The sequence below is a fragment of the Lasiodiplodia theobromae genome, assembly GCF_012971845.1.
Source record: "Lasiodiplodia theobromae strain AM2As chromosome Unknown scaffold_19, whole genome shotgun sequence".
Lineage (NCBI taxonomy): Eukaryota > Fungi > Ascomycota > Dothideomycetes > Botryosphaeriales > Botryosphaeriaceae > Lasiodiplodia > Lasiodiplodia theobromae.
Window position 1 is genome coordinate 774,735 of NW_023336398.1, and position 13,835 is coordinate 788,569.

Sequence of the window (13,835 nt, forward strand, 5' to 3'; positions counted from 1 at the left end):
GTTGGAGTAAGTGGCCGCCGTGTTAGAATGGATCGTAGCGTATGCAGTTTACCAGACCCCACTTTTTGTTTGGTAATTCAGCGATCATCACGTCACCATCCGCCAGCAGGGAAACTCATGGACGATCATGATGCTTTGCGACGGTCGGCTTTTTGGACCGAATCTTATAACAGACATGAGTGAAGAGTCGATTCTACCACCAAGTCCTTAGTTCGGCACTTCAGACCCATTTTCCTCCCATACAGCTTCGTAGACGAAGAACACATCATCCCTGGCATTGTCTCGGACCCCGCAGAATTTGAAGCGCGGGTCAGCCAATCTGAAGATTTCTTTCCACTCTTCTTCAGTTCTCTCGCTGCTATTGAACTTGCTCAACATGCACATGTCGGTACACCTAAGACAGCCTGTTAGCAGAACTCTGCACAGCCTATGAAAACTCACCGTATGAATTTGTTCTCCCAACGGGGCAAAGTGTCGCATTTGGACAAACAGCCCTGATTGAGGATGACCCTTGCTCCCGGTTTCATGACCGGGACAAGGTTCTTGAGGAACTTGACACAATACTTCCGGGGCCAGTTGGGGAACACGTGACGGAAAAGGTAGACATCGGCCGCCACGGGCTGGACGTCGTTCATGTCGTAGGCCATGAAGGAGATTTTGTGCGCCAGCGCCGGGTCGAGCATCTTCCTACCTTGCTCTACCGTAGTCGGCAAGTCCTGCACGACGAAGCGCAGCTCAGGTGCCACTTTAGCAATGGCGATGCTCACCTGGCCGTGCGACCCGCCCACCTGAACCGGTGCTGGTTAGTCATCCGATCTGCATGGTAGTGCGTAATACGGAGTGCGCTCAGCTTACATCCACGACCGTTGCCTGTCCCAGACCCTTCCAATTAAAACCTTCGATCAAGCTGTCAATCTTGTTGATGCGCCCGGCCGTCTCCTGATGCGTCGCCATAGCGCCTCCGAAAACGCGCGCGCGCTCCGGCCTTTCGCTCAGGTACTGGTAAAGCGATTGCCCCCCAAACGCCAACCCGAATCCCGTCTCGTTCGGCTCCTCGCTGCCCGGGAAAGCAGATAATGCGTGCGCGGCCCGTAGTGAAGCGGGCCCAAGCTCTTCGAACACCATGTCAAGCCGATCGCGCACCCCCTCGCCGGTGCGGAGTGCAAGCGACGCCCGCGTGTGTGCGGCAACACCGGGGCGCGGCTCGTGGAACACGTAGTAGAGCGAGGCATGACGGATGAGACGCGCGATGAGTGAGGTTGGGAGGCCGGTGGTAGTTGCTACGGCATCGAACGTAGCCCCGTCAGGGGTATTGGGAATCGCATCGGCGATCTTGAAGCGGATGATGATGTGGAGACTGGCGTTGTCGTGGAATTGCTATTTAGAATTAGCGAGAGGACGCGCCATTGAGAGGGAGTTGAGAGACGTGCGCTCCATGCTTGCCATTTTAGATGCTCGACGGGGCCGAATACCAGCGCCGTAATGTCTTGCGCTGCAGCATGCAGCCTACCTTGTGAGGCTTTTAGTTGCTGGTTGTCTGAGGGAATGGGAAGGAAAGCTGGCCCATCGGCCGCGAATGACGGATTGGGGAGATTGTTTTCTTCAATGTAGTCGGCGAGGCGCTTGGCTTCTACGGCGATAGTCTGCGCAAGGTCGATTAGCGAGGACATGTTGATTCTGGATCACGTTTGGCAGTCTACTTGCCTCGATAACGATGAGATGATGCCCCTCATATACTGCTTTCCCGCTTTTGTTTATCAGAAATGCGCCAGGAAAACAGACCTTGCTCATTGGTTTACTAGACTGGTACTTCTATAAGCATTCCGCCCGAGATAACCGGCTGTCAGTCATGCATACTGGAACGCTACTATATCAATGATGTAACATGGATCCCGCACACAGTACAAAAACTGGTGCAGTAAAAAGCAGACTTACTGAAAATGGCAATTTTGCTTGATGGTGGACAATACATTTCAGTAGTAGCCATTGACTGCCACGGGGTCGAGTAAAAATGTGACGAAAGGTGATTCAGATTGAAAGTCGCCGAAGCGTAGATCGGACTAGAGCCCAAATTTACCATTAAGAAGGAATATGGGATTTGCGCAGCGATATTGGAACAGTAGAAGGCTGAGATATGCTAAGGCTTGCGAATAATAGGCGAGCAGACCGACTGGTTTCAGTGTTCAGAAGCAAGAAAGTCTGAACACCTAAGAACCCGCGGTCTACATATTGCACGATGGCAAAGGCTCGAGTAGAATCCACTGCGGCGGAAGAGAAAGGATAGATGCAAATCGAACCTGACAGATGAGTGAAGATTGCTCATGAGCTTGCATAATCCTGCGCTTTAGCTAACCCACAGCCGCGAAAAATCGAAACGTTCTATCATCCAGGCTGAATAGCGCATGGCAGGCCCCCTGTATGTGCATATTTGTGGCTTGTGTTTTGAGTTTGCTGCCGAACCAGACTGACTCTGTAAGACCTACTGTGGTTACAAGTATAAGGAGTGGTTAGCATCGTGTTAAGTGAGACATGTTTGGGCGGGCTCAGCCTCGTCCATTTAATCCGATCAGAGAAATCCCGCACGATGCACCTGCTTCGTATTTACTGCGGGGCACACAATCCTTCCCATCCACTACCAAAGTTCTCAAAAGGACAGTCCCGCGCTAAATTTCATGATCGGATAGCGGCAATTCATTTTCTTACAGGCAGACTGTACCACGGTTTGTATAAATTTTAATGCAGGTATCCGAAGAATTGTCAGCTTGCTTCAACGCCTAGCTATTTCCCCCGGACTTAGCGATTGATTCATTTCGCAATCGCATATCTTCACTTTAATTTTCATGACGATTAGCTCTTGTAAAGCACTACAGCGAGGTGGTTTATTTCGTATGTTTCGAGTGGTGAAATCCTACGCCGCAGGAGTAAGTTATACCAAGAACAGTTAGTCGTAAGGGCCGCGCGGCGTCGGACCAGCCGATCCATCATGCCACTGGTTGGACCCTTTTAACGAGGCCCCACTGCGGTACGTTACGCCGATCATGGTTAGTAATACGAAGCGTACCAATTCTCAATGCCAGCCACACATTTTACAACGAACAGGCCATCGTTCTGCAGTATAATAACCGCTACTCCAATCGAATTCCACTGGTCGAGGCAACAATATTCTTACGGTCTGGCCAGCAACGATGATGCTCCGCTCGGTAGACCGTCGTCTTCCCTCGCGAAGCCAGGAAAAGTTTGACGGCTGGTGTGGGCCTTCAATACACCATGATTACTTTCATGCTGTACATGTATCTCGCTGCAACAATTATGATGAAATCAGGACTTGAAGTACGGGGTGCAAGTCCTTGGATGAAGGTTTCAGCTCTCGACCGAGCTGTACAGCGAGCAGCGGGTTCTCCGATTGAGATAGACACCCATTGTGATTCGTCGTCTAAAAGTCAGAGCTGTGGGTAGAAAGGAGACAGTCTGTAATGACAAATTTTATGCTTGTATTAGAAAAGGATATAAGTGTAGGAGGCGTGGTAAATAATCTGGCTTTGCCACCAACGTGCGCGCTTTTGAAGCAGGCTGAGACTGCTGTTTCCTGCCTTTCCAGACTTAGAAGATGACAAGATATTCGAGCAGTCTCAATAGTACACGTGTTGACTTCGGCAAAGACGATCTAAAATGCAATTTCACATAAAATACCCGGCTGAAAATTGATACAGTGCACGTCTCATAAGCTTAACCCATAGGTAAGGGGTACCAAACATCGCAACAGCGACCACTCCATCTCGAGGGGCAAGGAAGAAAGCACGAAACCAAACGATCAAGACACTATCTTTTTCTCGGGCCTAGACTGCTTTCGATTTGGGTAGTTGTTGGCATCTGTGACGTTTCCGGTCCGTGATACCTCTTATCGCGTAATCTTTCTACCGTAAGTTCTGCCGATTCCAAGTTCTACCGACGCAGGAAATCAGGCCGTCTACATGCACACCGTATCGGCTGAGTATTCTCGCGGCTGGAAAATCACCCACTGTCAAATGACCAGATGACGGAGGCCAAAGCTGAGCTGCGGCGATGACACTTGCGTGGCTGCCCCCAGCGCTTCCGGGTGGAAACTCGTGTCAGGCGATATGCGCTTGTCCGGTAGAACTATGGCAGCATGAGGCAGGGTTATCTTAAAGAAGATTAATCAAAGCAAACAGCGCCCTAAATTCGTGACAGGATGATTAGTGGAGGTCAGGACGTGCATTATGTTTGAATTCAGGAATGGTAGAGCTTACGATATTGATTCTGGGACGGCTATAGAGACGAGTAGGGAGTCCGAATGTGAATATTTGGCAGCCTCGAATGATACAGAAACTTATTGCATTTTGATTCTGTAAGGGAACATTCAAGCTGAACTTTACATTCCAGCGTGCTTGCTTCTCTATCAGCGAAGACATTCTCAATTCTAATCATAGGCCGTGTAATAATCTATCATGAACTTTCCTCCTTCATTCATTTCGTGACAGAGCCATTTCCCCCTTCACATCACTGGAAAAACCTGTTTAGCCCTCCATCCGAGCCACTCCACTTTAACGTCTTAATTTGACGTAGAAGCACAACCGAGCTAATTTTCATCACCATGAACCCGAATTCCTCCGAAGCACAAATCCCGGGAGAAGTATCAGCCACGCCGTCTAAGAGTTGTGAGTCACTACAGGATACGAAATCCAGAAGAGATAAATTGCTCCGAAATCCCTCTCAAACGCATGGCCTCCGTCCAAACGCCAAACCTTACTTCTCCAAATCACTTCCATGGTGCTCAACACCGCTCTTCTCATTGACGTATTCTTGAGGCATGGCAATCGGTCTGGTCTTTGCGAAGCGTGGCGTAGCCAGAACAGACGGGCTCTCGCGGAACATCATATCAATCTCTTCGAGGTTCCTTCCCATCGTCTCAGGAAACAGGAAATACACAGAGATAGGAATGCAGAAAGCGACAGCGGCGTAGACAAAGTAGTACTTCCACCCAATGGTATTGAGAGCGATGGGCGTCACCATTACGACAACGAAGTTCCTGATGGGAGATGGTGTCAGAGAGAGCTCTGTAAGATACGTGGGTCAGTGACTTACCAGAGCCAGTGATTCGCCGTTGAAATGGAGGACATTGCGACGCGAAGGCGGATGGGCGCGACTTCGGTACAATAGAGGAAGTTTCCACCAAGAAATCCGACCGGGACAAAGAAGTTGTAGAGGTAGATGAAGAAGGCGGCCGCAATCTGAGCGGAATGCTGCTCCATCGACGTGCAAATTGCCAAGCAGATCATGCAGATGCACATGCCGATGCCACTGTAGATGAAGACCGCGCGACGACCAAAACGGTCAATGCAAACAAAGGCAATGAAGGAGGAGAGAAACTTCCACGTGAGAGCGCCTGCGGAGAGCACCCGCGATAGCTCCCCGCTCATGCCCAGGTTTTGCTGAAACAAGATGGTAGTGTAAACAGAAATGAGGTTGGAACCGGACATCTGCTGATAAAACTGAAGCATGATGCAGAGGCAAAAGCGATACAGAAGCTTATCCTCCCCCATGCTAAGCATATCCTTAAGTGAAGCTCCGTTCGACTCCTCGAGTGAAAGTTCGATGCCGGTCAACTCGGCCTGCAACTCCATAGCATTCTCGTCGCTATAGCCCCTAAGCACAGTGATGGCACTACGTGCTTCGTCGATACGGCCCTGGCGAACAAGCCATCTCGGCGACTCGGGGAAAAGGAAGACGGAAGCGATGAGAATGAGAGAGAAAGCAATAGCGATTGCGATGGGTGCACGCCAGGTTACTGGGCCCTCTAGCTCGAAGAAGCCGAGGTCGATCCAAGACTCGAGGGTGTAACCCAGGCACATGAAAATACCACAGACGATGACCTGCTTGCCCCTATTCTTCGCTCCCGAGGTTTCGCTCTGCCAGACTGGCACCGTGGCGCTCAACTGTCCAATACCCAGGCCGATGATGATGCGACCGACGATGAGCTGAGCCAGTTGGAAAGCAGAGCACTCAAGGATTTCCCCCACAAGGGTGCAAATCCCTCCAGCCAGAACAACAGCGCGGCGTCCAAATTTATCACCCGTGTAGGAGCACGACAATGCTCCGAAGAGCGCGCCGATAACGAATGTAGCAACCACCACACCTTGGATCGTCGAATGATAGCTCTTGTTGGGTCCGCTTATGGTGTTGATCTCCGGAAAGGTTTTCACCCAGTCAGGTTCGGTAAGAAGGCCACCGAGACCAGCTTGATTGTAGCCGAAAAGGATGAAGGCTGGGGCTACGACCAGGGCGACTTGGAGCTTCTCGAGGGCGCGGCCGGTCAGGCCGAAAACACCTTTGGTGCTCATTTGGTGTGATTGATGAGGGACAAAAGTAATAGGGAGGGAATGAAAAAAAGGCTTAACAAGGCGCAATATCGACGGGAGGAAAGCCGTAATTTATAGCCTGACAGTGCAGAGTTCGGAAAGTGGTTCTCGGATGTCTTCAACGGAGGATGTGAGGTCAACACAAGCGCTACAGGTCCAATGACTGAGTCGACTTCGGTTTATTTGTCTGCCACTGATAGGTAGCAGTCTAAGCGGGGGGCAAAGTCGGGGCTGCGCTTCCCCCGCCCTTCTCCTTCGCTCACTCCATCACCTCGTAATGACCCATGTCTGAATGCATCCAAGTGATTGGATATTGCGGGCGCTCTGCGGCGACGGTGGGCCCTTTGAGGCGCTTCTAGAGTGAAACGCCGGGTGGGCCCCGTAAACCTGCCAAGCTCGGACAAGCTCAACACAAGTGCTGACAAGCCTCCCATGCTACCCGACGCCCGGGCACAACTACCGAAGCAGATCTGGTATCAGAGGCGCATAGCCGAAGGAGGGAATGACGCAGTGCTGTAGAGGTGCCTATCTCTTTGCCGACTCTTTCCATGGCGAGTCAAATTGAACCCCTCTGTTGCGTCGTAATCCACAATCAGTGACGACGATCCCGGGGTAGCAGTCTCTGACGAGTGGTAAGGGCAGTGCTTTCAGTTCATCCATTTAGCCGTAACTGAAGCTCAGACGGCGTAAGATGCGGACGTGGGACGAAATGGGAATACAATACGATGGCTGCCCACGGGGTAACGTGCGGAGGAAAGACAGTGGGCGGGCCTGATCTATGGTAAATTGTGGGGCAGGTGAGCGCGGTGGGTTGAGAGCGGCGTAATTTGAGGGCGGTTCCGCATGCTCTAAGCTTGACAGGTGCTCTTCGCGTCGCCTGTGCGTGGAGCCAGCGAAGGAAGTGCCCACTTAGGTGTCTCGGAGCTACGTGGGCTATTCACCGCGACTTGCGGACCTCTTTCGGCCGAGTCCAGCTCTAGCTTTGCAGATGCCCCTATGTCCGAAGCTTTGCTGCGGGAATGCAATAGACTCAGCCTTGGCACACTACCTGTACGTCATCATTTCTGGTGCCATCTCCGCACGGGCGTGGGCCACTTTGTGCCTTCCACGCAAGCCTCACCAGATACATGTGCAGACCTGCCATATCCGCCAGCTCCAAGCATGGCCAGAGATCCAAAATTACAGACCAAATCTGCAAACTTGCTATGAAATACATCTGAATGCCGGTACTTTCACTCAACTTGTTGTTCGACCGGTGAACGCCCCTGGCACTAGTCATCTCAACAGAGCGGTGGAGCCAATGAAGAGACTGGCTCTGACTGGTCGATAATGATGATAGCGGAACTCTGCCAGCTTTGCAAACAATCGACCTTCTGTATGCGGGCCCATGCTAGTCTCCATAGACATGTACGTCAACATGACCATCGAACGAGGTGCAATCTTTTCAATCTCACCTGCATAATTTGCTCAACGAGATTTCAACGTAGAAGCGGCGAAGACGCATGCTCCACTGGCGAAGTACCGGCATCATTCCGTGGGCCACTTAAGAGCGAGGCGTCGCGTCCCTGGCCGGTAAATAGTTCAAGCGAGAACACTTACCTAATCAGGAAACGGGCGTCGCCCATTCGGCAGCGGGATACAAGTTGCCACATTCGCGTCAAAGTCTTCCCGGTACGGTCCCCTTTTTTCTTCCTTCCTGCTGTCCAGCATAATTGCCCACAAGCTAAAGCGCCGGCGAGTCCGTCATAGACACGTAGTCTGCTCAACTGATCGTGCAGAGGGGTGAAGCATTTATTGTCTTGCGCGTTGACATCCAGCCCTGGTTCCTTTAACCATGTGTAAACCCTGCGAATATAATCGCGTCTCAAGAGCTTCAACAAGACTGTCTGACTTTTCCGATCACGTATATTGACATTATACCGAGACTGACGACAAATTTGATCTTCGGGCTCTCCGACGCAATATTCGGGTTGTGTAGGATCGGGTCGCCAAGTTGATCCGGTTGATTAATGTCGTGACCGCTCAGGACAAGCTTCATCAATGGGTTCTTAAGCCCATGTCTGAAAGCTATGAAGACCGGAGCAATATCCATGCTAATATGTCTGTCCTGAGTGATGCATAGTGTTTTGAAACTGGCGGGGGGCTTTTGACGACATTCTGAAAGGCTTTCCAGATTTCATCAGAATCATCTTTTAGTTTCAGATGATGTGACTAGTACTGATGCGCGTAGCTGAGGAAAGTGTATCTCGTGAGAAGACTCGAATTCATACGTAGTGAGCCTGTCTTGCTCGTTTCGGGACCCCCAATGAGACATGACCCTCGTGATCATTGATTTCAATAATGTAAGGACATTTTTTCTCCAAAAAAAAAAGTTTGAATTAACAATCGCTCATGGACCTGAAGTTCAGCGCATGTTTGAGGCTGCTCGTTGAGGGCGAGTGCTAAAGCTCTTCAAATGAGAGGGGCCGCTAAGCAACAATCAGCCAACGCAGAATGTGGTACAGCTCTTCGTGGGATTCCAAATCGGCAGACATCAAGACGCAGTTTTACAGCCTGTTTAGACCTTTTGGAAGCTCTTGGAGCTATGTAAGTCTTTATGAAAGGTCGCTTCAAACCAAGTTCCTACGGCAAGCCAATGCAGCCATTCGGAAGGTCTTGGAGCGATGAGTGACTCAACACCCCAAAGGGCGTTTGGGTATTCCATGGGCTAAAACAGCCGTTGCACAGATTTCTAAGCCTGTCGCATGCTGCAACGTGTATGCAACATTTATGAGAACTGTGGAGCGATTAGGGGTCCCAGCAAGCGCAAGCGGCTTGCAAGCGGACATTTGGGCCCGCTTGATCAAATTTCTAAAATCAAGCGCTTGCGTTTGTAAACGGCGCAAATTCGCCTGCCTTTAAGCCGCTTGCTCGATTGCTTGCAAGCAGAGTTATAGGTGGATACCTATTAGAATGAGCGTAGCGTTTACCCAATCATGGTAAGAGCTTTGAATCGCTTAGTGAGCGTCTAATCAAGCTAAGTGGAAGCATGCCTACTTGTTTGATCGATTTCGAAAGCCTTCCGTGCTTGCAAACGGCCATGAGGACCCCTGGAAGCGATCCACTCCTAACTACTATTGTTTGTCCACTGCAATGGATACTGCTTATAAATTGACACACTGTATCTTCCATCACAGACAAGTTCCTCAATTCTTCCACCTTGCTTTTATCTTCCACAGCCAAAAATCCCTCTTTCCGTGACTCTGCTATCTTTGACCCGCTTCACTGTACGGCTGTAGTCCTCAGTAAGGCCAGCATTAAGCATTGTCACCATCACAAAAAATGGCCACTCTAGAGTCTCTCAAGCGGGCTCTTAAGCAGGAGGCCAAGGCTACGGCGTCGGCCCCGGAGCAGCCGTTATCCGAAACCCAGTACAGCGCCGGCTTCAATGTCTTGGTACAGGACTCAGGATGGATGACGTACCAAGACTTCATTATCCCTCAACTTTCTCAGCTACTCGCCCCTCTCTTCGATTCGCGCATCCATATCTCTGCACTGGAAATCGGTCCTGGACCGAAGAGCGTGCTTGGATATCTTCCTGACCGTCTCAGACGGAAGATCAAGAGATACACTGCATTCGAGCCTAACGGTTTGTTTGCTGCAAGCTTGGGAGAATAGCTTGGTTCCAACCCCGAGACGGAGTCACCGCTACCCCATCTGGAAAGTGCGGCCGACATCCGTCGAACTCCATTCGTTCTAGAGGACAACGGAGGGTGCAGTGACGACAAGAAATTCGACATCATCCTATTCTGCCATAGCTTGTATAGCATGAAGCCCAAACGCAAGTTCATCGAAAAGGCGCTGGGAATGTTTTTTGAACGACCACAAGACGGAATGGTGGTGGTATTTCATCGCGACGAGGCTCTGCATCTCGACGGCTTGGTGTGCCATCAAATGGCTTCTTTCCCTACTGGCGTTGTTCGCGTGGCAAATGACGACGAGACACTGAACTGTTTCGCTCCTTTCATTGCGGGATTTGCCATGCAGGATGTGGATGTGGACAAGACTATCCGAGCTCAGTGGCGCAAGGTGTGCCGCGCCTTGGGTCGTCGCGAGGAAGCCGACCCAAACCATCTCCTGTTCAGCGCGCCCAACGTCATAGCAGCCTTTACACGACATGCGACTACATTGCCGGAGCTGGTAGCGCAGGTGCCATTGATGGAAGGGAACAGGGTGGTTAAAAACCGGAAGGCTCGGTTTCATCTCCCCGCCGCGGTCGTGAGGCCGACAGAGGTCCGACACATCCAGCAGTGCATCCAATGGGCTCTAGAGCACAGCTTTAGCTTGGCTATCATCGGCGGGGGCCATAGTAGCCACTGCATCTTGCCCAACGTTGTCTCGATAGACATAGACGCCTTTGACCAAGTACACATTCTCACGGCGGGGGAGAATAGAGAAAATTCCGGTTCCGAATCCGGTTCCTTGATCGTCGCCGACGCTGGCTGCAAGACGGGGGACATCATCCGCAAGAGCATGGAAGCGGGTGTGACAGTACCCCTGGGGGCTCGCCCAAGCGTAGGTGCGGGTTTGTGGCTACAAGGCGGCATCGGGCACCTGGCTAGATTACACGGCCTCGCCTGCGACTCTATTGTCGGCGCCATTCTAGTCAGCGTCGACACCAGTCAAGTCCTCTGCATCGGCCATGTACTAAGCCAACACCGGCCAGCCGGCGCTATTCGACCGGAAAACGAAACCGATCTATTATAGGCGATAAAAGGCGCCGGGACCAACTTCGGCATCGTTGTCAGTGTGACTTTCAAGGCTTACACGGCTCCGACCTACTTTACTCAAGACTGGGTTGCCCCGCTGAGTGACAGCCGCGAGGCGCGGCGCAGGCTCAGCGATTTTGATGAACTCGTCGCCAGGAAGCTCCCCCGGAATTGTTCTGCAGACGCATATCTGTACTGGGATGCGGACCAGGTGCATTTTAGCATGACCACGTTCCAATCTTCTATGACTATGTCTGCCTTTTTAGAACCCACTCCCACGCCCGTAGGTGGAATGTGGAGGCCGGGTGACGATTTCCAGACTGTAGACAGCGTTGGCCTCTTTGAGACCGAGATGTACCTGTCTGGGATGCACGGCGGGCACAGTGGAGGCAAGACATCCTCGTTCAAGCGATGTTTGTTCTTGAACCTCATTGGACGACCAGACATCGCCGACCGCTTAGTTGCGGCCATTGAGACTCGTCCCACCCCACTCTGCTATCTCCATCTCCTGCAAGGTGGTGGCGCGATCCAGGACGTTGAGGCCGATGCTTCTGCTTTCGGCTGTAGAGACTGGGACTTTGCCTGCGTCATAACAGGTGTCTGGCCTCGCAGCGAAGATGGCACCGAAACCGCACGATCTGCCGTGCGCTGGGTTTACAGCGTCGCCGGGGACTTGTTGCCCTTTAGTAGCGGAGCTTACGGCGCTGACCTTGGACCGGACCCTAGAGACGCCGCCCTTGCAGCTGAGGCGTTTGGGCCAAACCGACTGCGCCTGGCCCGCCTCAAACATAGCATGGACCCACGTGGTATGCTGTCTTACGCCTGTCCGCTCCCGAAAGCGCCAAAGGATCCGAAGCTTATCATTCTTATCACAGGTGAAATTTGCGTCGGCAAGGACTATTGTGCCAAGATCTGGGTATCCATGTTTATTAGATGCATCTAGGAAAACATTACTACACGTATGGCCAGTATTAGTGATGCGATTAAAGTAGAATACGCTGCGGCTGCCGGTGCCGACCTGGGCGGCTTGCGTTTAAATCGCGCCTACAAGGAGCAACACCGGCTAGTATTAACGGCCTTTTTCCAGAAGCAGATATAACAACGGCCTCAGCTGCTAGAGGAACATTTTCTGAATGTGGTGCACGGTGCCGTAGACGTTAACGTGCTGTTTATTACCGGAATAAGAGACAAAGCGCCGGTCGCAACCTTCTCGCATTTGGTTTCAGGCAGCAGGCTGCTCGAAGTTCACGTCCAGGCCAGTGAAGTGATGCGGCGGATGAACCGATGGGTCTACAGCTGTGACGACGATGGTAATAACGACAAGGACGGCGATAGTAGCAAGTCGAATTTAACGGCCTTAGAACATCGCCCCAGTCTTATCTTTAACAATGACAAGATCGGAAAGGAGGCAGTTAAAAGGTTCGCCGAATATTGCCTGCTTCCCTTCTTCGACGAGAAGCTGCAGCGCCTGGCCGATATGGTGCGTACAGTACCCGACTTTCCACGCTCGGGCGTCGACTTTCGCCACGTGCTCGGCATTTCGGAGCATTCGGATGGACTAGCCCTGTGCTCGTCTTTGTTGCAAACTCACTACGCCGGCGACTGGGCCAAAGTGAGTACGGTAGTGTCTTGTGAGGCTGGCGGCTTTGTGTTTGCTTCGGCTTTGGCATTAAGAGTTGATGTACCCTTAGTGCTAGTTCGCGAAGCCGGCAAGCTCCCCCCGCCCACCGTTACCGTCATCAAGCCCCAGTCATACGTTTCATCATTGTCACCCAATAGTCAGAAAGAGAAGCGGATCGAGATGGGGCGGGGTGCGGTCCCTAGGGGCGCGCCAGTGTTAGTGGTGGACGATGTGCTTTCCACGGGAGAGACGCTTTGCGCGGTGCTACAGTTATTAATCGAAGATGGGATTAGCGCCGAGGATGTCAGCGTCATGACCGTGGCTGAGTTCCCGATTCATCGTGGCCGGGAACTGCTGCGCCGACGTGGGTTTGGGGGAGTCAATATTCAAAGCCTTCTAGTCTTTGGAGGTTCTTAGGGAGGGGAGGATGTTGGAATCTTGGATTTGTGAGAGGCAGGCCTTGTGTGTGGTTCGGGCAACTCAGAACGCCTCCTTTACCTTTATCTTAGCGTGCAGCTTTAATATGTAGATCCAAAGGAAACTTCCATGGCTCTACGTGTCTTCACGCTCCTGCTTCCATTAATTTCGCTGTCATGATCAGGATCGAGGATTGGGCCGCCAAAAGCTAGCTCAGGACCAGCGGACCGAAGGATTGAACGGAATGGAGAACGAGCTGTTACGTGTATTGGCATCCGCCTTGTTCTCATTCCAGCATGGCTATGTCTCTTGATATAATTCGGACGTGTAATAGGCGGGTCTAACAATCCGCTGATGCTCTGATTACAGCCTGTGCTGAGAGGGTGAAACTGTACAACTAAGACCAGCAGCCGCTGCTGAGTTGATTAGTCAGGAAGGTTTCTCGTGTTTCGCATTCGAATGCGAGCTTCAAACCGAGGCGGAGAAGGCCTGATAATCGGTGTTAACAGCCACCAGAGAGTTGACCTCTATCTCTCGCAGGACATGGTGTTTACACTTCACCCACTGAGAAGGAATCAATCAAGAAATGAACTATCTTTCTACGCTTATGTCCCCTCAAGAGCTACCATATCCGTCGTTAGATGAGCCTTAGTAGTAAAGTACCTGCGGTTG

At 51.6% G+C, this 13,835-nt stretch overlaps 3 protein-coding genes across 3 annotated transcripts; 1 reads left to right on the top strand and 2 right to left on the bottom strand.

Annotated features, from left to right (window-relative positions):
* Positions 1-207: 207 nt before the first annotated feature.
* On the bottom strand, positions 208-1,670 carry LTHEOB_6725 (O- protein; the record flags this gene model as incomplete). Its single annotated transcript, XM_035516013.1, has 4 exons — positions 208-394; positions 442-788; positions 856-1,377; positions 1,473-1,670. The coding sequence occupies 4 exons, from the start codon at positions 1,668-1,670 to the stop codon at positions 208-210; spliced, it is 1,254 nt and encodes a 417-aa protein (XP_035372760.1).
* A 3,094-nt stretch (positions 1,671-4,764) lies between these two features.
* On the bottom strand, positions 4,765-6,359 carry LTHEOB_6726 (Sugar transporter; the record flags this gene model as incomplete). The annotated part of the gene is made up of 2 exons (XM_035516014.1): positions 4,765-5,047; positions 5,104-6,359. The coding sequence occupies 2 exons, from the start codon at positions 6,357-6,359 to the stop codon at positions 4,765-4,767; spliced, it is 1,539 nt and encodes a 512-aa protein (XP_035372761.1).
* Positions 6,360-9,698: 3,339 nt separating this feature from the next.
* Positions 9,699-12,068, top strand: LTHEOB_6727 (Phosphoribosyl transferase domain protein; the record flags this gene model as incomplete). Its single annotated transcript, XM_035516015.1, has 3 exons — positions 9,699-10,005; positions 10,117-11,060; positions 11,124-12,068. 3 exons carry the CDS (start codon positions 9,699-9,701, stop codon positions 12,066-12,068), a joined length of 2,196 nt encoding a protein of 731 aa, XP_035372762.1.
* Positions 12,069-13,835: the final 1,767 nt, after the last annotated feature.